The 25,869-nt window shown below is 39.4% G+C and overlaps 1 protein-coding gene across 1 annotated transcript in view; it reads left to right on the top strand.

Moving 5' to 3' along the window:
* Window positions 1–1,078: 1,078 nt before the first annotated feature.
* Window positions 1,079–25,869, top strand: part of HMCN1 (hemicentin 1) — a 471,117-nt gene continuing 446,326 nt past the window's right edge. The window contains exon 1 of the mRNA XM_032862623.1: window positions 1,079–1,362. Within this exon, the coding sequence (XP_032718514.1) occupies window positions 1,095–1,362 (268 nt within the window). The 5' untranslated portion in view covers window positions 1,079–1,094. The remainder of the gene's footprint in view (window positions 1,363–25,869) is intronic.

The raw sequence follows: 25,869 nt of genomic DNA, 5'->3' as shown, positions 1-25,869 counted from the left end.
TCTCTCCGCATGCACTCCCCCGGACCTCCATCCTGTTTTCACATCCAGCTGCCTTCCCTTCGATCCCTCCTAACTACGATCAGTGGCTCCCCAGTTCCTGCTGTCTCTCTCATTTCCCTCACCAGCTCCTTTCCTTCTTCCTCCCGCGTCTGGCCCATGCAGCTCTCTCCTCCCCGCCCTGCGCAGTCCCCGGAGGAGATCAAAGAGTGACAGCGAGGCTGCGGCCAGGAGAGGCGCTTCCAGCTCCCCCTCCCGGCTGGGCTGAGCTGTGGGCTGCGAGACTGGAGGCTGGGCCGGGGCGTCTCGGCTTCTGGGGGGAATTAGGAAAGCGGTGTCTGCAGCAGCACTGCATGCAGTAAAAGCAAAATTCCCTTTGTGCTGGTTCGTGGGGTGTCCCCTCGGCTTGGGACTTGGCCGCACGTTCCTGAAAGCTATTGTTCGCCCTGAGGTGCTGCGGGACGGGAGCAGCGCCGGCGGGAGCGGGCTGACCCTCGGGGGCGCTTCCCTGGTACCGAACTGACCCCGGCGTCGGTGGAGAGAGAAGTCGCCCTCCCGGAGGGGGGCTCCAGCGCCGAGGAGGTGGGGAGGGGGGCCGCCGCTGGCCAATCAGGAGGCGAGGCCTCGCCGGGCTTCCCTCCGCGCTCCCGAGCGAGCGGCGCACAGTGGAAAGTTGGGAGCGTGAGCGGCTGGCCCGGGCGGAGAGCGGCGGCGGCGGCGAGGGCGGCGGACTCGGCGCGGCGCCGTAGGGCTCGGAGCGGCCCCCGGGGCATGGGCCGGGCGCGCTGCCCGCTCTCCGCGACTTGCCGCGCGCGGCCCGCGGGCACCTAGCCGTCCCGGAGGAAGCTGCGTCCAGACAAAAGCTGCCGCATCTCCGCCCGCTCAGCCCCTGCAGGGCTGCGGGGTTGGTGCCCGTCCCCCTCGGACTGTCGCCTCCAAACTTGTCGCTGAGTCCGAGAGCTTTCGAGAGCCTAATGAGCGGCCCTGAGCGGAAACCCCCTGCGTGTTGTTGAGGAGGGCTAAGCACAGGGCTAAGGCGCCCCGGGGGGTGGGGGGGGGGAAGAAAAAAGAAAAGAAAAAACGAAAAAGAAAAGACAATGATTTCCTGGGACATTGTCCACACCGTATTCCTGTTTGCTCTTCTTTATTCTTCCCAAGCTCAAGATGCAAGCCCCCAGCCCGACCCCGGGGCTGAGGAAATTCCCGAGGGGGCCTCCACCTTGGCTTTTGTGTTTGATGTGACGGGTTCCATGTACGATGACTTAGTTCAGGTGATCGAAGGGGCTTCCAAAATTTTGGAGACGTCTTTGAAAAGACCCAAGAGACCACTTTTCAACTTCGCCTTGGTGCCGTTCCATGATCCAGGTAAGGGAAATATTCTTTGTGTTTCTTATTTCTCATGATTAATTACCTTGTGTCTTACGCTCCAAAATTATTTCAGTGCTAGGAAGTTTCCAAATCTTTTTTTTTTTTTTTTCCTTTCTTTTAACGTGTAGCTGAAACCCATTGTAACAAAGAGCTGCTCTTTGGCATCTGACTTTGCTCCCCGATTCCTGCTCAGGTCTTGGAGGTGTTTGGGCAGTGGTCCCCAAACCTGGAAGTGTGGAACTGCAGTAAAAACCAGACCCCAGAGTCCCGAGCAAGGACGTGGAAACTGGAGGTCATTGACTTTTTAATTTTAGAGCTAAAGAATGCTTTTAATTATGAAAGCAGATTTGGACCTGGGTATCCAGCAGCGCTGCTCCTGGAGCTCCCATCCCGGCTGAGAGCACACTCAGGATAACTTAAATGAGAGGGGGAGGAAAAACCTGTTGTGTGAGACCCACGGAAGCTTGTTGAGTAATTACTAGTGGAACCAAAGAGATGAAACTAAGAGAGAAGCCATTCATTTCTTAACTGAATCTATTCATCTTTGCCCCAAGTCATCATTAGTTCCGTTCCCAGATGGGTAGAAACATTATGTCCGTGTCTCATCCAGGAGAAATGCGTGTAATTTGGTCGTCGGTGCTCTTTAAAGGTAGTTGAAGCAAAATAACTGTACTTTTCCCCCCTAAAGCGATGGGTTTCAGCTGCTCCACGGTAACATGATCCTATTTACTTTTTTTTTTTTTTTCAGTTGCTATTTCAAGTGGCATCTTTCTGTGAGGCTCAGAGGAGCCCTCATTGTCATTGCCAGGGCAGCATTGCAGGGGGAGCCCTGGGGCTCGCTGTCTGACAGCCACCTGAGTTTCATTAGCGCAAGTCTCTGCCCCGTTGAAGAAATATAGCAGCACTTTCTTAAAAGTCCTCCCCCACTGTTCTCCCACATTTTTCCTGCTTTGAAAGTTCTTTCTTCACCTAGAAGACCTCAACACAACCTTTTCGCAATGGGATCTTGATACTGAAAATCTTGAATTCTTTCCTCGCACCTTTTGACAAACATGAATTCACATTATTGCTAGGTCTTAAATGGGCTTTCTTTAAAAAAAATGGCATGGGGAGAAAATAAGAGGGAAATGGAACTTTCTGGGATTTAAAAAAAAATTTTCTTTGTTGTTGTTCTTCAGATGTTGAAAATAAGAACCTATCCTACTTTTCTGGGACATACAGAAGAGTAGGATAGGTTTTTCTACACTTCTACATCGATTAAGCACGAAATGTTCTGCATATTTGAATAAAAAATTAAATGGTCCTTTACTGTTTTTCCTGTCTTAGACACCTCATGTGTTATGTTTCGATTTATTAAATGTCAGGATGCCAGTTGTGATGCAGTTCAAGACTTTTGTTGTTTTGGAATAGCTTTTGTATCTTTCTTCTGTGGGGATATAGCTGAAGTTGGCTAAAAAAAATCAAGTAAAAATTGTTTTCTCTAAATAACATCACAATATACTCTTCTCCAAAAGACTCTTATGAAATGATGTTGCTGCTCACAACACAAAAAAAATCGCCTCAAGTCATGAATGGAAACTGGATCATCATGATATTTTGATGCGATATGAAAAGTTATTGGAATAAATTGTATTGTGGTGTGCTGCTTTCCAATTGTTACCAAATGGGAAAGTGTGCTATAGCTGACTTTCCTGTAGTACTTGGCATGCTATAGCTTTTTGAAATAATATGAGAAAATGATTAAATTGGTTCCATAAAATTAATTGCATGTATAATTCAGCAAAATTAACTTTATTGTGATTCAAAGTAGAGAGAAGTGGCCAAGTGTTTATGTTATCTAAGACTAAAGTATTTTCGAAGATAAAGAGGGAGATAGAAATTAAAACATACTAATAACCTTTAATTTAGTTTGCTAATTCACTTTACTGGATTATGATATTGTCCTTGTGTGACATTTGCGTGTGTGTGTGTGTGTGTGTGTATAATCATTTAAGAGTTTTTGATTCTCTTGTTCTTTTGATTGGTGATCAGCCTGGAATGACAGAAAGAGCCTTGAAGGGGGATTGGCAGTTTTACTGAGTGACATTAGAAAAGTCAATTTACCTGTTTCCTCAACTATGAAGTGAGAGAATTGGATTTGAGCAGCTCCAAGTTCACTTCTGACTATGACATCTTATTGTTGTCTGTTTGACTTGTTTTTCATAGCTCCCAATACATATCCTTACCGTTGGGTGCTACAGCGGACATGGAGAGAAATAATGGGTGGATTTAAATACAAGAATTATAACCTTGACTACCTACAGCTTTTCAAAGCTGGGTAAGGTCTGAGATATACTCTAAGGCATTTGCCAAAAATCTTTAGGCCTTTGTACAGGATTGCTTTGGACTTATGCTTTGCAGTTTGGCTCAAGGTGTGTGTGGGTGCGAGTAAAAATTAAAATACATAGAAAACACAGACATACGTGAGGCTGAAGTGTAACAGGTTAACAGGGAGATGATAAAAATTGTTCGGAAAATGTGCACATAAGGAAGCTGGTGTCGGAGGACCAAAAACATATTTGTGGTAGGAGAAAGTACCAGAGAGGACGATTGATGCTGACTCTGGTTAAGATGGGTTTTTCACTTCCATAATTACATTGAATGTATTAATTTTTAACAGCTTCGTTGAGATATAATTCCCTTAGTATTGAATCATTCATGTAAAATGTATCATTCAGTGGTTTTCAGTTTATTCACATGTACATGCAACCATCAGCACAGTCTGGAACATCTTTGTCACCTCAGAGAGAAACCTGTGCCTTTTACATCTCTATCCCTTAGCTCCCTATCATCATCCACCCAGTGCTAAGAAGCACTAATTTACTTTCTGTCTATAGATTAACCTGTTCTGGCCTTTCATCTGAATGTAGTCATATAATATGTGGTCTTTTTTGACTGGCTTCCTTCACTTTAGCATAATGTTTTCAAGGTTCATTCATGGAATAGCACGTGTCAGTGCTTTATTCCTTTTAATGGCTAAATAATATTCCATTGTGTGGTTGTACCACATTTTGCTTATCTATTAATCCATAATGGCTATTTAGGGTTTTGGCTATTAGGAATAGTGCTTCTGCCAACATTTATGTACTCATTTCTGTGTGGATATATGTGATGTTGTAATTTATTAATAAATGTATATTTGGTCTTCATTCCCATTTTTTGCATAGAGCTCCTAAAAAAACCCTTGTAATATCTTAAATGATGAGAGCCATAGAGTTGCTTTTTGTTATGTTAGTGGAGTGAGTTTTGGATCCCATCTAAGAATGGAGGTTGGTTGCCAGCAGCTTTAACCATGTGATTAGAGAGGTGGAATTTTTCAGTCCCACCCCAGACATCTGGGGAGAGGAGAGGGTTTGGAGGTTGAATCTCTTGCCAGTGGCCAATGGTTTAATCAGTTATGACTATGTGCTGAAGCCTCCATGAAAACCTAATAGGAAAGGGTTTGTATTGCTTTGGGTCAGTTCACCTGTAGAAATTTGGGGAGAATGGCACTCTCAGAGAAGGCCTGGAAGCTTCACACCCATCTGAATACCTTTCTTCATGCATCTCTTCCATCTGGCTGACTCTGAGTCATATTCTTTTATAAAAAACTGATAATCTAGTGAGTCAATAGGTTTCCTGAGTTTTTTGAGCCACACTAGCAAAAAGAAGCAGGTTGTGGGAGCCTCTGATTTATATCCAGTTGGTTGGAAGTCCAGGTAACTTCCTGGACTTCAGCTGGGCTGGGGGTGGGCTGGGCAGTCTTGTAGAACTGAACACTTACCCTGTGGCATCTGGTGATGTGTGAGAATAGCTTGTTGTGACATAAGGAAACCTCCCCATCCCCACATTGAAATTGGGTGCTCACGACACAGAAGAACGTATGTTTTCATTTCTCTTGGGTACATACCTAGGAGTGGAATTGCTGGGTCACAGCAACTCTATGTTGAATTGTTTACGGAAATTCCAGACTGTTTTCCGGAGCATGGGTACCATGTTCCATTCCTTCCTGTGGTGTGTGAGGGTTCGGATTCCTTCACATCCTCGTCACCGCCAGCTTATTATTGAACTTGTTGATTCTCACGTGTTAATTTTTGCTGTGCTTTTTACAGCACTCAAAACGTGTTTCTGTCTTTCTCAGCACACAGCTTGGAGGAGGGCTGATGGTCTTCCTCTAATAGCAGCTCTTTTTTTCCCAGTCGTCCAGTTCTCCTCTCTGCAAGATGGGTACTAGAGACAGAGGAAAGAGAATGGGGCAGTATGTATAGATGAGTCACTTCATATAAAGAAAAATTCTCTTCTTCTCTTTCATTATGTCTCGGGCTTTCCCCCAGGGTATCTTTTATGTCTACCTTCATTCATTCATTCACTCACTCACCAATTATGTTTCAGGCATTGCTTCAGACACTGGGCATACGATTGTCTGAATAAAACAAACACTTCTGCACTGACAGAGCTTACATTCTCCTGGGAGAGGACACCGGCAATAAGGAAAATAATTAAGATATATATGATGTGTTTGTTGGTGGTAATTGGTCTGGAGAAAATAAAAAGCAGAAAAAGAGCATGAGGAGTTTGAAGTGGGTTGAGTGTGTTGATATTTAAAATGTGGTCGCGAAGCTCCCGATTGAAAAGGGCACATTTGAACACAGTTGAAGGAGACAAGAGAGGGAGCAATGAGGATATCTGAGGAAAGACTTTTGCAGGCAGAGGAACCATAAATGAAAATTTTCTGGACATGGCAGGAGCATCCTGACAGAGTCAACGTACTGTGAAAAGACCGGGGTATCCAGGCACAGAAGGGGGGATAGGGAGAAGTTAGGAGGTGAGATCAGAAAGTTGGTGGGGCACATTGTGAAAGGGCTCATAGGCCACTGTGACTTCTGCTTTTCTCTAAATGAGATGCAGAGCCATTTTAGGGTTTTGAACTGAGTAGTGACATTATCTGTCATGCATCCACACAAATCATTCTGTGAGTTTGAAAATATTCTAAAGCAGAGCAAGGGCAGAAACAGGGAGGATAGGAGACTATTGTATCATTCAAGCACAAGAGGATGGAATATCGTGGGTAAAGTTGGTAGCTGTGGAAGTTTGAAGAGAGAGTTGGATTCTGTATATATTTTAAAAAGATTTAACCAAAAGGATTTCATGACATGTGAGGAACAAGACAGAAGACAAAGCTGATGCTGAGGATTTGTCTTGAGTGAATGGAAACATAGCAGAGCCATTTACTGAGATGGAGAAGCATGAGCAAGAAGCAGATTTGAGAAAATGTTTGGGAGGATGAGACTTTCATTTTTGGATATGGTTAAGTTTGAGATGATTTTTGGTACCCAAGTGTATATGTTAAGAAGGCAGTTGGATGTATGAAATTAAGGTTCAAGAGAAGAGGTCTGGGTCTGAGATGTAAATTTGGGATCCAAGCGTAAACATATTGTTGATATTAAGGGCTGTGAGTCTAGATGAACCATTAAGGCACTGGTAACTTGAAGAATATTAAAGGTCTGTGGACCCAACCTGGGACAGCAATTGTTGGCACTCAGAGAGATGAGGATATACCAGCAAAGTAGCCTGAGAAAGAGGTCAGAGAGGGAAAAGGGTATGTTATCCTAAAGGTCAAGAGAGGAAAGTATTTTCAGGAAGAAGCACTAATTGGTTAATTAAGAGAAGGATGGAGAATTGGCTAGTCAGTTTAGCAATGTGGAAGTCATTGGTGACTCAGCAACCCTAGTGAAGTATAGTGATGAAAGTGAAAGCCTGTTTGGAGAGAATTCAGAAGAGAATGGGAGAAAAATCATTGGAAATCTTTGGAATTATATTGTTGTTTCCAACTACTGGAATGGTTGCTTTGTTCATGAAGCAAAAATTGAAATTAGTTTTAATAAATGATTCAACCAGTATTTTACAAAGTGCAAATTCAATGTATTGGAAAGAACATCCAATTTGGAATAGAAGATTTGAGTTCTTTTCCTTAGTCTGTCGTTTGAGCAAGTCATTCAGCCTTGCCAGACTTCTGTTTCTCTATCTATAAAATTACTGCCTTGGTAGGTTACTATTAAAGTTTGTGATTTTAATGATCGTAATATGGCGAAAGATAAGTGATTGTAAAGGGATTCAAAGTAGCAAGGACTTGATACAGTGGGAGAAATATCAGATTACTTTCTCTATACTTAAAGAGTTTCATAGTAATAAAACCTGTGAGCCCTCAGTGACTTTGTATGTTTCTTTCTGCAGGACCTTCAAGGTGTTAAGAAAGCACTCTAGAACTTTATGAAAAGATTCCCTTAGACTAATTTTCTGAGCAATAGCAAAATCCCTGGAAGCCATAATGACTAAAAAGGTTTTTACGAAAAAAAATTGCACATTTAGACTTTGAAAACCTATACAAATTTGTATGAACTCAACTTCAAATTGAAATGTTTTGAGTTCCAATATGTATAGGAAAAAGAGCTACAAAGCTATTAGTCTCATTTTGCTTCTAGCATATTTTACAGGAAGAAGGATTTTCATGAGGAAAAGGATTGGTCTTTAAAGTCCAAGAGACGTCCAACCAAAGGCAACAAACTAACATTTAAGAATGAGAGATTTTATTTGGACAATGATAACTCTGTTTACTAAGATGATAGAATATTTTAACCTGAGAGAGTAGAATTATGCCACTGGATGTTTTCTGAGGATATGTAGAGGTGTTTTTCTATGTACAATGAAAACTTTCTCCCAAAATAAAAAGGACCAAATTTTGATAAATCAAATAATGTTTAATGTGTTCGGGATGTTTCTATTCAAACAAATCCTCTCTGATGCCCACAGAATGGTGGGGTTTTTGTTTTTGTTTTGTTGTTGCCATTAAGTTGAGGAGCAGCCTTCTAATTGATTGTTGGTAAATCAGAATTTGGTTTTGATTATGGTTTGTCTCTGGTCAAACAAACAATACCCACCTCAGCAGTCTTTATAAGTCTGCTTACCTACCTTTCTCTCTGACTAGATATTAACCTCCTTGCATAGGGACTGCCCCATTTATCTCACAGGTCTGGAACACAGTACATACACACAAAAATGTTTCATGAATGAATGAATGAATGAATGAATGCTGGAAACAAGACCGAGTGATTTCTCTGGGTATTTTAATCTTGCCTTTCATTTCTGTGGCTTTACTTTTTGTTTTTTAAAGATTTAATTTATTTAACAGTCTGGAGATTGCTCAAAAAGTTAAAAATAGAGTACCCTATAACCCAGTAATTACACTATTAGGTATTTATCCAAAGGACACAAACATAGTGATTCAAAGGGGCATATGTACCCCAATGTTTATAGCAACAATGTCCACAACAGCCAAAATACAGCTTTCTGTGTATAGCCCAGATGCCCATTGACAGATAAATGGATAAAGAAGATAAGAATATGTGGTGTGTGTGTATATATATACACCTTTTATGTATTTATAAATATATAAATGTGGAATATACGTATATCTATAATGGAATATTACTCAGCCATCAAAAAGAATGAAGTCTTGCTATTTGCAGTGATGTGGATAGAACTAGAGGGTATTATGCTAAATGAAATAAGTGAGTCAGAGAAAGACAAATATCATATGATTTCATTATATGTGGAACTTAAGAAACAAAACAAATAAACATAGGGGAAGGGAAGGAAAAATAAAATCAGATGAAATCTTATTTTATTCAGAGAGGGCGACAAACCATGAGACTCTTAACTATGGGAAACAAATTGAGGGTTGCTGAAAGGGAGGTGAGTTGGGGGTTGGGGTAACTGGGTGATGGGCATTAAGGAGGACATGTGATGTAATGAGCACTGGGTGTTATGTGCAACTGATGAATCACTAAATTCTACCTCTGAAAATAATAAAACACTACATGTTATTAAAGTGATTTTAAATTTTAAAAATTTGTTTATTTGACACAGAGAGAGGGAGAGAATGTGCATGAGCAGGGGGTAGAGCAGAGAAAGAAGGAGAAGCAGAATCCCTGCTGAGTAGGGAGCCTGATGTGGGGCTCGATCCTAGGACCCCAGGATCATGACCTGAACCTAAGGCAGTCGCTTAACCAACTGAGCCACCCAGACACCCCATGCAACTTTTCTTTTTAAATCATAACAATCAGAACAAAACTAAACAACATAATGCTTTACTAACTCAGCCTTTTGGTGACACATATATCCCATCTAAGACTGAATATGATTTGGAGATATTGTGATCCAGGTAATGCCTGAGTTTTTGGGTAGTCATTGAAAGTTTGTATAGCAGATGAATTTGGGGAAGATGGATTTCTATGCAGTCTGGAATGTCTTAGCTGAACTACCTTCCACTTTTTACTAAACTGGCTGAAGAAGTATCACCAACAAATAAATTAATTTCTAAGGAACACTGTGAACAAAAGACCCACATTATAGGTAGTTCTCACAAGTCTACAGGCATTCTCCACCTTGGTTTTATTTTTTCTGACAAATTCCCATGAGAATTCCCATCTCTGTGGAGAATAGGAAAAATTTAAAACTGGACTCATGTCAAATGTAAGGTGTAATGATATCAACTTTCCCTACATGAGTGATATTATGGTTAAATAAGACAATCCATGTGAAAATCCTTTAAAAGTGGTATAGAATCGGGGATGCCTGGGTGGCTCAGTTGTTGGGCATCTGCCTTTGGCTCAGGTCGTGATCACAGGGTCCTGGGATTGAGCCCTGCCTCAGGCTCCCTGCTCAGTGGGAAACTGCTTCTCCCTCTCCCACTCTCTCTGCTTGTGTTCCCTTTCTTGCTGTGTCTCTCTCTGTCAAATAAATAAATAAAATCTTATAAAAAATGTGTATAGAATCAGTGGTGTTGCTCTTACTGAATGACTCCCATTTGTCAATAAATTTGAATGGGTGCTGCAGAGGAGCCAGTTATTAAGAAAAATAGTAAGATATTTATACAATAAGACTAAAAAATTAAATAGAAAAGTATCCTCTTGATAATGGGGATAGTAGTCTCTTGGCAAAGGGCAATTCAAACAAGTTCAAATGTGGTACCATTCTAATAACATTCACTGCTTGAGAAGCATCAATTCTTGGCAGCGCTGGTCCCTTGAGCCCTTGACCACTGGCTTTATAATCGGAAAACCAAGGGGCATCTGGGTGGCTCAGTGGGTTAAAGCCTCTGCCTTCGGTTCAGGTCATGATCCCAGAGTCCTGGGAGCGAGCCCCGAATTGGGCTCTCTGCTCAGCAGGGAGTCAGCTTCCCTTCCTCTCTCTCTGCCTGCCTCTGCCTACTTGTGATCTCTGTCTGTCAAATAAATAAATAAAAAAAAATCTTTAAAAAATAATAATAATTGGGAAACCAACAGGAAAATTTAAAAATCCAAAGATAAGTCATCATTGATTCATTCATTTATTCACTTACTCGTCAGTCAATAATAGACTTCTTACTATTTGTCAAGGACTGTGGTAGGTACTTTTGATTCAAAAATAATGAAGCATAACTTAGAAGAAGTTAACAGTCTCTGGGGAGAGCAAGAGCAATAGGAATAATATGTACCATGATACGTTTGATAGTGGAAAGAAGCACAGAAACTGTGTGAGCCCAGAGCAGTGCCCTTGATTCACAATTCAAAAGGTGATGGTCCCTAAAGTGTTTCTGGAAGGGTATCCTGGCCTGAAACCTGAACATAGTGCATAAGTAAAAGTAGTTTAATCAAAATATTAAGGAGTTTGGATTTCATCCTGAAAGCTTTCAGGAGCTTGGAAGGATTATGAGTGAGGAGTGACATAATTGGGTTTTCACTTTAGATCTCTATCTCTTGGTTGGATTGGAGCAAGGCATCCTGAGAGCTGAGAGCTGAGGCTATCACAGTAATTCCAGGTGGAAATATTGAGGTGACTTGGATATAGGTGAAAGGCCATAGATTTCTGAGCTATTAGCAAAGTCCAATGGACTTTGGGACTGGATTTGGCCCTTATAACATAGGAAAAAATGGAAATATGAATTTCTGCTTAGGTTAAAATATGAAATTGGCTTATAATTGAAGAGAAAATAAATGTAAAGCCAGTTTTAAGAGATACCATTACTCTCAGGCCAGTAGTTTTGATAATAAGCTCCTTATACATAACTTGCGTAAAATAAAGAATGAGCCAAAAGTATGGCAGAGTCAACAATAAAAATGAAAGTCATGGAAACAATTAAGTCATCGTGCAACCAAGTTTTTTATTTTAATTGAGGTGTAACTGACATATAACATATTAACTTCAGGTGGAGACGTAATGATTTATTATTTGTATATATTGTGAGATGATCACCACAGTAAGTCTAGTTAACATCTGTCACCATACATAGCTGTAAAAATTTGTTTTCTTGTGATAAGAACTTTGAAGATTGACTTTTAAATATGCAATACAATGTTAACTATAGTCACCAGGCTGTACACCATGTTCTCACGACTTACTCATTTTATTACTGGAAGTTGGTACTTTTTGACTCCTTCACCATTTTGACACCTTCCCCAACCCCCATTTGGCAACCATCAATTTGTTTTCTATATCTATGAGTTTGGTTTTGTTTTTAGATTCCACATATAAGTAAGATCTTAAGGTATTTGTCTTTCTGTGCCTAACCGATTTCACTTAGCCTTATACCCTCTATAATCCGTGATGTCACAGCTGCCAACATTTCCTTCTTTCTTATGGCTGAATAATATTTCATTGTGTATATACCACATTTTCTTTATCTACTCATCCATCGATGGATATTTAGGTTGTTTACATATCTTGATTATTACAAATAATGCTGCAGTGAACATGGGGGTCCATATGTCTTTTTGAGGTAGTGTTTTTGTTTTCTTCAGATAGATACTCTTGTGGTATTGCCGAATATTATGGTTGCTCTATTTTTAATTTTTTGAGGAACCTCCGTACTGTTTTCCTTAGGGGATGCACCAATTTACGTTCCCATCAACCGTGCACAAGGGTTCCCTTTTCTCCACATCTTTGCCAACAGTTGTTATTTCTTGTCTTTTTGATAATAGCCATTCTAACAGGTGTGAGATGATATCTCACTGTGGTTTTGGTTTGCCTTTTCCTGATGACTATGATGTTGAGCAAATTTTCATATACCTGTTGGTCATCTGTATGTCTTCTTTGGAAAGATGTTTATTCAGATCCTCTGCCCAGCTTTTAATTGGATTGTTTGGGGTTTTTGCCAAGTTCTATCTAGGGCTCAGAATGTTAGTTCATTCTACACTTAACGAGTCCACCCATCAGTAACATTCTAACTATGGCAGTAGACTGTTTATCTTTATAAATATGTAATGAGGTCATTACATATTTGGATCATACTATTAACTCTCCTTGTTTTGATTGCATGCTCACTGAACAGCCTCCTGATAATTTAACCTAATGCACTTTCCTTATGGGGAGAGAATGCTCTGGTCAGACTTGCACATACATCAGATTCACGAGACAGTTATATTCTTTATTGGTAACTCATATTTTGGCATACTGTTTTCATGTATCAGTCTCTATTGTTTAAAATATTCTGACAGTGTCAAGTTCAAGTTTTTGAGTTTGCAAGTCTGAGAGCCAGACCTTGGTTGGTGGTGAATTTAACAAAATAAATGTCTCCCTGTGTGGGTCTGTTTGGGTGGCCTGCCTCCAGGTATCATTCCTCAAGCATCTGCAACTGTCAGTGTTAGTATGAATGGTGCCAAGTAGCTGTTCTGTCCTCTTGAAACTTGTATAGATGACAGCTGAAGCCATTGGAATAAATGAGATCATCCAAGGAGAGTATGTACACTGAGAAAAGAAAGAAGAGAGGCTAGAACTATGGAGAATACAAACATTTAAAAGAAGAAGGGAAGTTCATAAAGGATTCTGGAAAAAGTCCAGGAAAATAGGAAGAGAAACTTGAGTGAGCAGCATTTGGAAATCTAAGAGGTAATGAGTTTTAAGCAGGAGAAGTTGTTAATTCTGTCCATTTATAAGGTTACAGAAGATAAAGGTTAAACTCACAGGCTGAAGTGAAGTTCATTGGGGTTGTGGAGCCACAGGGTTGAAATGGGTAAGAAAATGGTGCTAGAAAATGCAGTCTCTATTCTGTGAAACATATCGTTTTGGTTAAAATCATGGGCTGTGGAGTCTGATGCTTGGGTCGGAAGCCTGGCTCTATCAATTACTTGTGTGATTTTAACTTCTTTGTGTTTCAGTTTCAGTAAATGGGAATTGTGAGAATGTGAGCATTGAAATAACAGATGTCCAAAACTTAGCACAACCCTTTGCCACACAGTAAATTCTCAATAAACATTAGTTATTGAGACTTAGTTTTAAGGAAGACCTTTTTTTTTTTTTTTTTTTTTTTAAGGGGGGAGAGAGGAGAGAATGTTTAAGTACTGCTAGAAAAAAGTCATTTCAGTAGAAGACTTGGAAAATGTCAGAGAGAACAGGTAATTATGAAACCAGGACTTTGAGGAAGCCAGAGGAGATGGGATTCAAAGTAGAGGGACTGGTTGTTGGCAGGAGAAGACCTTCAGTTCTTTAGTGTGATAGACAAGAAACAGATCACAGACAAGCATGGTCAGAGACGAGCTGGTAGGTGGGGAGACTGGATCTTAGGTCACTTCTTGTCTGATGGACTCTTTTTACTCAAACAGAACAGATAGTCATTTGCTGAAAGGAGGGAAGTGGCAGAGGATAATGGAATTTTGGAGGTAGAAAGTGACTATAGGGACATATAACAGGATGAGCTGTGGTTCAGAAGATGAATTCATAATGCTCGAGCACTGCCTAGCTGTGAGATTTCTTTTTTTTTGTTAAGATTATTTATTTATTTATTTGACAGAGAGAGAGAGATCACAAGTAGGCAGAGAGTCAGGCAGAGAGAGAGGGGGAAGCAGGCTCTCTGCTCAGCAGGGATACTGAGGAAGATGCAGGGCTCGATCCCAAGACCCTGAGATCATGACCTGAGCCAAAGGCAGCGGCTTAATCCACTGAGCCACCCAGGCGCCCCAAGCTTTAGCAGCTCTCAGCAACTTGGGCATAACTCCTGAGGTTGACTTCTGGTTTGATCTAGGACTGGGATTTTGTTGAGCAGATGTGACTAAAGAAATAGGATATGGTTGAGCAGGATATTGTTAAGAGAAAGACTAAAGTGACAGATCATAGAGTCAGGTCTGGATATCTTGGACGGACAAAATTTGATATTATGCATGTGAAGGATTCTATGACAAGGAAGCTCAGGTCATTGATTAGATTAGCCAGAATGACTGATCCTAGAATTTAGCTTGCATAGTAAAGGAAGTTTTAACTAGGTGAAGATCGTGGGATTGAGATCAAGGAACTTGAGTCTGCAGAGTTGAACGTGGTTGTTAAAGTAACCCAGATGATAACAGCGCTTAAAACAGTGAGGAAGATAGTAAGTCATGCATCACATTTTTATTTGATAAGAATTATTGAGAAGTCTCCAAGTGATCCTTGACGATTTGAGGAGGGTTAGAGAGGTCATAGGTGACATGCACCCCAAAAGGGCAGGTGTTTTCTTTGAAAGTAGAGAACTAATGGACTATGGACTGGGAATGGGTCAGCACCCACCTCCTGTCCCTGGTGTATCTGAGGTGTTGGAGAATGAGCAGACCCCACTAGGGAGGACTGTTGGGGAGGTGGTGCTATCCAAGGACAACCCTGTTTCAGCTGAAATGGGAGGTAGATGGAGAACTGTGTGGGAAGATGGGTTGGAAGGTCAAGGGATTTGGGAGGGCATAGGATGTTGAAGGAATGGGTCAAGAGAGGAAACAGAGTAAGTGAGAAGATGAATGGTTTGCATTTGAAGCAGCGACCACGGATCATTGTGACACAAAGCAGGGTGAATACGCTGGTTGCAAAGTCTAGCCAAGGCTTGTATGTAAGTTTAAGATACCAGGTCAGGGTCTGGGAGAGTCAGAGCCTAATGAAATGAGCTGTTGGCAACTCTGAGGGCCTTGTGGCTGGTAGGGACTCCTGATGCAGCATCTTATCTCACATGCCTTACTGACACAGGCATAGTAGCATGATTTTTATTTCCCATAAGAACAGCCACAATTTTATTTTTCTGTCATGACTGTGGACCAGACGCCGAACTAGACACATTCCATGCTTTATCTCATTTAAGGCTCACAAAAATTCTTGAGTGATAGATGTTATCTTTACTCTACATATGAGACCACTGAGGCTTATATGATAGGAACTCTCACAAAATGTACAAAATCTCCTGAAAAAGAATAGCTTTCTGTAAGTTATGATTATTATTTTTTGCAGCCTCATATTTTAAGAAGTGTGCGAGATTGAGAGAACGTACCCAAGAAGGCATGGCTGAGGGACCACTGTGTTAGTCCTTCTAAGGCTACAATAACAAAGGACCACAAATTGGGTGGCTTAAACAACAGAAATTTATTGTCCCAAGGTTCTGGAGGCTGGAAGTCTGAAATCAAGGTGTTGGCAGGGTTGTTTCCTTCTGAGGGCTGTGAGAGAGAACCTGTTCCATGCCTCCCTCCTAGCTTCTGGTGCTTTGCTAGCATTCTTTGGTGTTCCTTGGCTGGTAGATGCACTGATTTCTGCCTTCATGTTCACAGGGTGGTCTCCCTGTGTGCAATTTCCCTTTTTTATAAGGACACCAGTCATATTGGATTACTGGCCCACCCTACTCCTGTATGATCTCATTGTAATTAACTATATCTTTTATAACCTTATTTCCAAATAAGGTCATTTTCTGAGGTGCTAGGGGATAGGACTTTAACATGAATTTTGTTGGGACACAATTCATCCCATACTGAGACCACTCAGTGATTAACATTAAGAAAAGTCTTTAACTCTTAATGAGTCAAGAAATTATTAGAAATTTCTGATAACAGTGTTTGCATCAGGGAATATCATGGACTCTAAGCTCTGATCTCTTTTTGGATAAGAATGGGGTTCTCATTGGGAATTATAGAGAGGGTCATTAATATGTTGAGGTGCTATTTAAGTCCTTAAAATAATTTGAATTTTTAAAAAATATGTGCATTTTACTCTTAAATCATTTAGTACTTGAGATCATTTACTCTGAAAACATTTAATTAAGCTTTATTGATTTTTTGGAGATGTTGAGACATTTACTTTAGTTTTGAAATGGAGAAAATTATAAAGGAGCTAGGAATTCTGAGGATTATGTGTGGGTTCCAAAGTATTTTAAGTTTGTATACCTCTAGGTTTCTCTTCTTAGAAACTTCAGACACACTAATTGGAGCAATTTTTCCACAGCACCAGATCTCTAAGAGCTTACCTTTAAGCTCTGTTTTATAGCAGGTGGGAGGAGTTCCTTGAAGTTGCCTGGCTGGAAGGAACTCTGATTACCACTGAAAAGGCCTCAGGGCAGTGGTAGCTGTTCTCTTGCCAAGATCTGACCCGGGGAAGCTGGCTGGTTAAAGGAGACTTATGGCTAATGGAAAGAAATAAATTTATGAGATAGCTCTTGTTCTTTAAGTTTGTTTGTTTGTTTTTTTAACCAGGTAGAAGGTCGAGACAATACATTATTTAATAAAGCAGTAGAGAACAAAATTCTAAAAAGATATTGTAGCATCTGGAATATCAATTTTTAAGATTCAAAGTGAAATGTTTTGTTTTTTGTTGAGTTCATTATTTGTACTTCAAAGCCCTTTGCCAGAGCACACAGAAAACCTCATTTCTATTGTTCTGTATTCCCCCGAGGGTCTTCTCTGCTCTTCTCAGGTGACCGTGTTCACCACCTCCTGAATCAGATGATCACACTTTTGCCTTTAAGTTTTCTCTTAAGCCACACCCTATGTTGGAATGTCTCCCTGTGTGCCAGACATTTTTGTTTCTCTAATTAAAAGATTGTTCAAAATTTCACCTCTTCCAAGGAATTTTCCTGATTATTGGAAAAATGTCATTCAATATTGACATCCCCTTATACATTTATTATATGTTTTATGGACTTAATTTATGCCTTTGATAACTTCACTTCTTTTTTCTTCTTCTTCCACAGTATAAAAAAATGGAACAATTGAGTTGATTTATCTTGACAAAGTAAAATCTGGTAGAGTTAAATTTAGAGATTTTGAGTGAATGGACTCTAAAATGAAATAGACCAGTGTTTGATTATTAGTAAGTTACTAAGTTCTCAAGGCTGTAGTCTCCTTACCATGAAAGTGAGAGAAACAGCCATGCTCCCTTGTCAAGTTGTGAGAATTAGAGGGGAAAATGGACTGAAACATTTGGTATGAAGCCTGACATAAAGTCAGGACTCAGGAGGATTTTTCAAAGGAAATTAACCCTTGATATAGAGTCAAAACCCCTGGGTCCTGGCTCTAACTGGACGGGTCCTTCGACCTCTTAGAACCTGTTTCCTCTTGTCTAAAATAAGGATGCAATCACTAGTTTGCTGTTAAATGGTAAACCACTGGCTCTGCAGTGGGGCGTGGGGAGGGGTCCTTATTTGTAGCATCTGACAATTTCCATTCCACAATTTCCAACTATGCCGGAGCCAATTTCAAACTACCACATGATGTCGTTGGGTGTGGAGCTGTGAAGAGATGTGCATGATTGTTTCACCCACCCTAGCACAAAGGGGAATATTTATGTTTAAATGAGATGGTATTTGTGAAAGGATTTAGTGTAATAGGTTTTCACCAGATGTCAGCTTAACGTTCCTTGGAAAAGTCCTTTAGATAAGTAGAATTATTGAGTGTAGCATTAATTCTATGACAGGAAGTAGACTGAGCACTTTCTTCTCCATGGCAGTTTGAGAAATTTCAACAGTAAAGACCCAGAGATGCCAGGCAGACAAGACTAAGGCAGATTTAGAATAGGAGGAAACTACCACATCTTTAAATGTTCATTGAGGGCATCTCGGGGGTATCTCACATTTATTAGCACCCCCTCTCCATGCCACATGCATCTTTTCCTCTGTTCCCCAACTCAGCAAGCATTTTGCCAGTTTCTCACAGCTGTTTCAGACAACACCCTTGGAGTCATCCTGGACTCATCTGTTTTATACCCCACCAGCCACTCTGCAAGTTCTCCTGGCTTGGTCTTCAAGTCTTAAGTTTGACCACTACTTACCCCCTCTACCTCAGGTTGCCTGGAAGGGCCAGCAATCCCTGTACCAATGGATGAAAGATTACTTCAAACTTCACTGTGAAAAGAGAGGAGAAGTCAAGGGGATCAATGCTCAGAGAAGACCCTTTTCTCTTCTTTGCTCTCGCCTTTATTGGTCCTTCAGGATAATCATAAATCTTAATCACTCTTTCTCAGGCATGTGATGTGTGACAAGGGATCTTACTGGAACCAGGAGGATCTGTTTATGGGAAAGATAGGATATGCTGGTGTGGGTGTTCTACTGCCTGCTACACATAGCCTGGGGACAATGCATACGTCTCTTAGATCACAGGGAGGTTGGGCTAAGAAAGCATTGGGGAGGGCAATTCCCTGTGGCATTCCTATGGCAGAGGGGTCTGCAGTTCTCGGCATTCCAAAGGCCTATGCCCTTCTCGGAAAACTTCCGTCCCCACAGGGCCTCCATTTTAGCAAGCCAGGTATTGTAGATGATTTCATGCTCTACCTTAACCCCAACACTGAGTCCCTTTAGCGGGTCTCCCTGTTATTCTCTCCAGAGCCACCAGAGGAGATTTTAAAATGAAAGGCAGCTCCCATTATTCCCCACTCCCCTTTCTGACTTCCTTACTCACTTCATTTTTTGCACATTGGCATCTTTATTAATTCTTACAAGCCAGGCACATACCCTCTCCAGAACCACTGCTCCTGTTCCTTCTTTCCCCAGAATCTTGGTTGGCTCATATCATGACTTCACAAATCTCTTGGCTCAAGGTTACCCCCTCAGAGAGGCCTTCCCTGTCCACCACCCTAACAGAACGCCCCGTACGACTTTGTCCTGTCAACCTGCTTTATTTTTCTTTTTATAGACTTAGCCCGGTTTGACGTTAGAGATGACGTGAATCCATTTATTAGAGGTCTAGCCCCTCCACTCAGTATAAACTCTTAGTTTTCATGACTGAATTCCCCAGAGCCTCACAAAGAAGGCTCCCTGACATATAGAAGGTACTTAGTACATGGTTAGTCAATGAAAGGGTGGATTTTTGTTAATGTTCCATGTGTACTTGAAATTCTTTAACTGAGTGCAAACCTTCAATATATGCCCATAAGATCAAGCTTAATTATGTTATTCACAGATCCTACGTCTTATTGCTCAATTGATTTATCAGTTTTTGAATAAACTATATTTAAGTTTTGCATTCGGATTGTGGTTTTGTTAATGCTTTTTGTAATACCAGTCATTTTTTGTTTTTAAGGACATATTGTTGGTTATATACTGGTGCTGTTCTTGGTGAATTGTCCATTTTAACATTAAATATACGGTCATCTTTATCTCTGATACTATTGTCTGTAAATACATTTTGCTCGGTATTAATAATGCTGTTCCTTATTTGGTTGATATTTTTGATATATTTTATCTTTTTCTTCTCTCCAAACTATTTTAATAATCAAGTTTAATCCTGTACTTTTATTGTGATTATTTATGTTTTTGGGCTTATTTTTATTATCTTATTTTGTGCTTTCTATTTGCTGTGATTTTTGTTAATCCTGCCTCCCCTTTTCCTGCTATTAAATTGAATTATTATGCTATTAGTTTGGTAATTATAGATTGCATTTCTTTCTTTTCACCACTACTCTTAATTTAGTTGACTTAATGAAGTCATTAAGTCAAATTAATCAGTGTCGATGTTCCTGTGTAGTACAAAAGCCTTGAAACGTTTTATTCTGATCATCCTCCGCCTACCCTCTATAGCATTAACTGGTTTATTCGATCCATCTTGTTTTTAAGCCCCAGTGAGTCATTTTTGTTTATGTAGTCTATGTTTGTATAGGTTTGCCTTGTTTACTAATTTCTTTACTTCTTTTTACTTCTAGCTTCCCACTCCATTTTGGACTCTCATGTTTTTTCCCCACTCTTTTTTACTTTACTTTTTTTACTTTTTTACTTCTTTACATCCTTTACTTGTTTTTTCAGGAATCATATATAAGTGGGTGTTGGTTTGCAACCTCAGGAGTTTCCTGGGCAAAATTCTGAACTAGCCTCTGTACACAGGAGGCAAGGAAAGACCAAAGAAGGAAGTAGACCCCTCCAGATTGGTAGGTGGCAGGTTTAATAAGTCAAGGGAACTTATAATGGATGCCTTGGGCAGCAGCACCCTGGTGAGTAGTCCTCTACATCTGGCCCCCAGAATCTTAAGAGTTTATGTAGAAGCCTTAATGGGATTCAGTCATGTATGCAGTTCAAATGGTCTCAGTAACACGTTATTCTCTCGAGGCTTCATCCTTGAAGTAGCTCTTCATGCAGGAACGGTGGGCGAAAGGGTGAAAAGCCTCCACCTTGCATTTCAACCTGTAGTCACCTCCTCTGATGACCTCCTTCAGCAGTAGGAAATCCTTTTGGTTTTGTTTATTTGTTTGCTTAGAATTTATGTATAGCACCTTTTTAATTTGTGATTACGAGGTCAGGATAGAATTTTGTATCTAACTTAGCCCGTTAAAAGTATTCTTTTGTTGTTTTCTGACTTCTTTGCTGTTGATGAGAAATTTCTGTCAGTTTGTCATTCCTTTTTAGTTAAGCTGTCTTTTCTTTCTGGTTATTTTACGATGATCTCTTTGCTTTTCTGTTTCTGCAGTTCCTTATTTAATTTCTTTCTTTTTTTTTAATTTTAAAGATTTTATTTATTTATTTGACAGACAGAAATCACAAGTAGACAGAGAGGCAGACAGAGAGAGAGAGGAGGAAGCAGGCTTCCTGCTGAGCAGAGAGCCCGATGCGGGGCTCGATCCCAGGACCCTGAGATCATGACCTGAGCTGAAGGCAGAGGCTTTAACCCACTGAGCCACCCAGGCACCCCCCCTCCCTTATTTAATTTCTAAGCATGGATTTGATTTTGGTTTTTCCTGCTTGAAACCTGGTTTGCCTCTCCGACCTCAGGACTTAAGTTTGTATCCAATTTTGGATAATTCTTATTTTTCAAATATTTCCTCTCTTTATTCTGTAATGTCCTCTTCATAAAACCACATTAAGTGTACTTTTGATCTTTTCATTGTATTCACCAAGGCTCTTTATCTTTCTTTCATATTTTCTATTTCTTTTTCTGTGTTTGATGAATTCTTGGTGATTTCCTCAAATTTTATGTACAGTTCACTTCAGCTCTATGTAATGTACTCTTGAAGTCATCAATTGAGTTTTCAATTTCAATAACTGTAGTTTTTTATTTCCAGAAGTTTCATGTGGTACTTTTTCAAATTTGCCTATTTTATTTTGTATCATATGCTTTTCAATCTTATAGTCTCTTTAATAGTGTTGTATTATTTCTACCTTTTAGAGTGGCACAAATTCTTCCCAATATTTGGTGTACTGACTCTCCCTCATTGTGGTTTGTTTCCTTGTGTGTTTACTAATTGTTGACTGTGAATACATCTTTAGCAGGGAGTCTAGTGTCCCCTAGATTGTACACTACTGTTTATAGAGAGGTTTGCATTTGCTTCTGTTGTAGTACTAAAATTAGTTTGTGGGCTAATTTTTTTTTTTTTTTTGGCTTTGGATTCTTGCACCATTAGAGCTAGTATAATTCCTACTAACACTTATATGTTTCTGGTTTAGGATTTCAGTTTCTCTCAGGAAATTTATTCCCCCCATTAGACACCTGGATAGATGGCAAGTTTTCTTGCCAATTTTTTAGGTTAGTGGGAGAAGTTTCCTGATCCCCATTTCACTGATAGCCCTGAACTTTAAGTGGGGTACTCTGTTGTAGTTCTCTGATCCAAAAGACGCTGATACCAAGAAATGTACTTCCATGACATTAAAATTTTAGCAGCCAAACCCTATATCAGGATCTGATACCCTCTTTTGCTGCCATGGTAACAACAGATGTTTAATTTTGGTTTGAGTTCCCTTTTTATTTTAGGTAATTGGAAGATTTATTATTATTTTTATCATTTGATTTTGGCTCTTATATTAAAAAGGAGACTTTATATTTTATCCAGCATCCCTGTTTTGTACGGGGAATGTCTTCCATGTCAGCTTAGTCTGCCACTTCTCATATCTTAATGCTTTTCCTTGCCTCTTTTTTTTTTCCCCCATGTCTAGATTTCTCCCATTTAAAAAAAGAAAAAAACAACAAACTTATTTTTTCTTCATAGTAAAATATTTGCTTACAAAGAAAACTCTAGGCTGAGATAAGTTCTCAGGAGAACTTTACTAAATATTCAAGGAAAGTAATCACAATTTTACAGAACTACCTCCTGACAATAGGAAAAAAGGGAACACTTTTCATGACGCTGGGTAATCCTTGTACCAAATAACTACTATCGACCATACAAGAAAGAAAAATTATATAAGTCAACTTCCCTCATAAGTTTAGATGCAAAAATTCTAAATGAATTTAACAAATCAATCTAGCAATATATAAAAAGAAAATCTTGTAATGACCAGGTTGTTTTTATGCCAAAATGAAAAAGATTGGTTTAACACTACAAAGTAAACCATTGTAACTTATTATATTAGTGTGTAAAAGGAGAAGAATCATATGATCATCTCAATATTCATTTGCTATATATCAAATGTTATGTATGCATTCATCATCAAACGAGGAAACAAGTAGCTCTTAGAAAACTAGGATATACAGTAATTTTTTTTAATCTAAAAAACTCATTAAAAAATCCTTTAAAATAATTATCATACTTGATGGGCAAGCTAATTTTTTTCCACTGAAATTATAATCAAGATAAAGATGAAATCAAGTTATATACATTATACTGTAATATAATTTATATTTATAAATTTGTATTTATACTGGAATAAAGTTATATACATTATACTGTATGTAGAACAATGACTCAGTTTTCATTTCCAGTATTATTTACTTATGCCTTCTCTTTTCCTCATGGTCAGTTTGTCTTTTTTTTTTTTTTTTTTAAGATTTTATTTATTTATTTTACAGAGAGAGAGAGATCACAAGTAGGCAGAGAGGAAGGCAGAGAGAGAGAGAGGAGGAAGCAGGCTCCCTGCTGAGCAGAGAGCCCGATGCGGGGCTCGATCCCAGGACCCTGAGACCATGACCTGAGCTGAAGGCGGCCGCTTAACCCACTGAGCCACCCTGGCGCCCCTCTCATGGTCAGTTTAGATCAGTTTTTCTATTTCAAGGGAACAGCCCCTGGTTTTTTGATCATCTCCAATTTTTTTGTTTTTTGTTTTTTGTTTTATTAATTTGTGGTCCTATTTTAATTATTTCTTAGCTTCTACTTTCCTTAATTTTTATTCTGTTGTCCCTTTTAATTTCTAAATTTAAATGTTTATTTTTACCTTTCTTATTTGTAATACAACTATTTAAGGCTTTAATTTGAATTCATACATTTTCTGCGTTTTATGAACCACTTTAGTTGTATCCCAGAGGTTTTTATCTGTTGTAAATATATATATATTTTATTTTATTTATTTTATTGCCATCTGCAACAAAATGGTTGGAGCTAAAGAGTATAATGCTAAGTAAAAGTCAGAGAAAGACAAACACCATATGATTTCACTCATCTGTGGAATTTAAGATTTTATTTATTTATTTGACAGACAGAGAACATAAGCAGGCAGAGAGAGAGGTAGGGAAGCAGGCTCCCCACTGAGCAGAGACTCCCCCCAATGAGAACCTCCATCCCAGGACCCTGAGATCATGACCTGAGCTGAAGGCAGAGGCTTTAACCCACTGAGCCACCAGGTGCTCCTCTATTGTATTTATATTGTCATGTGATGCTAACTACTTTTTAAATTCCATTGTGGTCTCTACTTTTACCATCTGTTTTTTTTTTTTAATGGGACGTTGCAAAGAAAATTTTTTCCTTTAATTTTAACTATACTGGAATTAAAATTAAAAATTATTAAGTTTTTTATTTTATTTCCAGTATAGTTAATATAGATTTTTTATTATATTAGTTTCAGATATACTAGTGATTCCACAATTCTGTACATAACTAAGAGCTCATCACAGTAAGCATACTTTTAATCCTTTCATTTGTTTCACCCCCCCCACCCCCCAGTAATCATCAGCTTGTTCTTTATAGTTAAGAGTGTGCCTTGGTTTGTTTCTCTCTCTCTCTCTTTTCCCCTTTGATCTTTTGTTTTGTCTCTTAAATTCCACAGATGAGTGAAATCATATGGTGTTTGTCTTTCTCTGACTTTTTCTTAGCATTATACTCTTTAGCTCCAACCATTTTGTTGCAGATGGCAAGATTTCATTCTTTTTATGGCTAAGTAATGTTCCACTGTGTGTGTGTGTGTGTGTGTGTGTGTGTGTACCACACCCTCTTTATCCATTCTTCAGTCAATGGACACTTGGGCTGCTTCCCTAATTTGGCTATTGTTGATTATGCTGCAGTAAACATAGGGGGGCATATACCTTTTTAAGTTAGTGTTTTCATATTCTTTGGGTAAATACCCAGTAGCGTGATTACTAGATCATAAGGCAGCTCTATTTTTAATTTTTTGAAGAACCTCCATACTGTCTTCCACCAGTGGCTATACCAGTTTGCATTCCTACTAACAGTTCACAGGTGTTCCTTTTTCTTCACATCCTCACCAATGCTGTTATTTCTTATGTTTTTGATTTTGGTCACTCTGCCATGTGTGAGGTATTGTGGTTTTGATTCGCAGTTCCATGATGATGACTGATGTTGAGCATCTTTTCATGTATCTGTTGGCCATTTGGAGGTCTTCTTTGGAGAAATGTCCATTCATGTCTTCTGCCATTTTTTTAAATTGATTTTTTTTTTGGGGGGGTATTGAGTTGTGTAAGTTTTTTATATATTATATAAATATACATATGTATGTTTATCAGTTATGTCATTTGCAAATATCTTCTCCCATTCAGTAGAGTTTCTTTTTACTTTGTTGATTGTTTCCTTTTCTGTGCAGAAGCTTTTTATTTTGATGTAGTCCCAATAGTTTAAATTTTCTTTTATTTCCCTTGCCTCAGAAAAATGTGGCCATAGCCAACATTAGAGAAATTGTTGGCTGTGTTCTATTCTAGGATTTTTTTTTTTTTATAATTTTATTTTTTATAAACATATATTTTTATCCCCAGGGGTACAGGTCTGTGAATCGCCAGGTTTACACACTTCACAGCACTCACCATAGCACATACCCTCCCCAATGTCCATAACCCCCCCCTCCCAACCCCCCCCCATCAACCCTCAGTTTGTTTTGTGAGGTTAAGAGTCACTTATGGTTTGTCTCCCTCCCAATCCCATCTTGTTTCATTTACTCTTCTCCTACCCCCCTTAACCCCCCATGTTGCATCTCCTCTCCCTCATATCAGGGAGATCATATGATAGTTGTCTTTCTCCGATTGACTTATTTCGCTAAGCATGATACCCTCTAGTTCCATCCACGTCGTCACAAATGGCAAGATTTCATTTCTTTTG

The sequence above is a fragment of the Lontra canadensis genome, unplaced genomic scaffold (genome assembly GCF_010015895.1).
Source record: "Lontra canadensis isolate GAN:19392208 unplaced genomic scaffold, GSC_riverotter_1.0 scaffold24, whole genome shotgun sequence".
Taxonomy (NCBI): Eukaryota; Metazoa; Chordata; class Mammalia; order Carnivora; family Mustelidae; genus Lontra; species Lontra canadensis.
The sequence above is the reverse complement of the archived record's forward strand: the minus strand, read 5'-3'. Positions and strand labels throughout refer to the sequence as shown.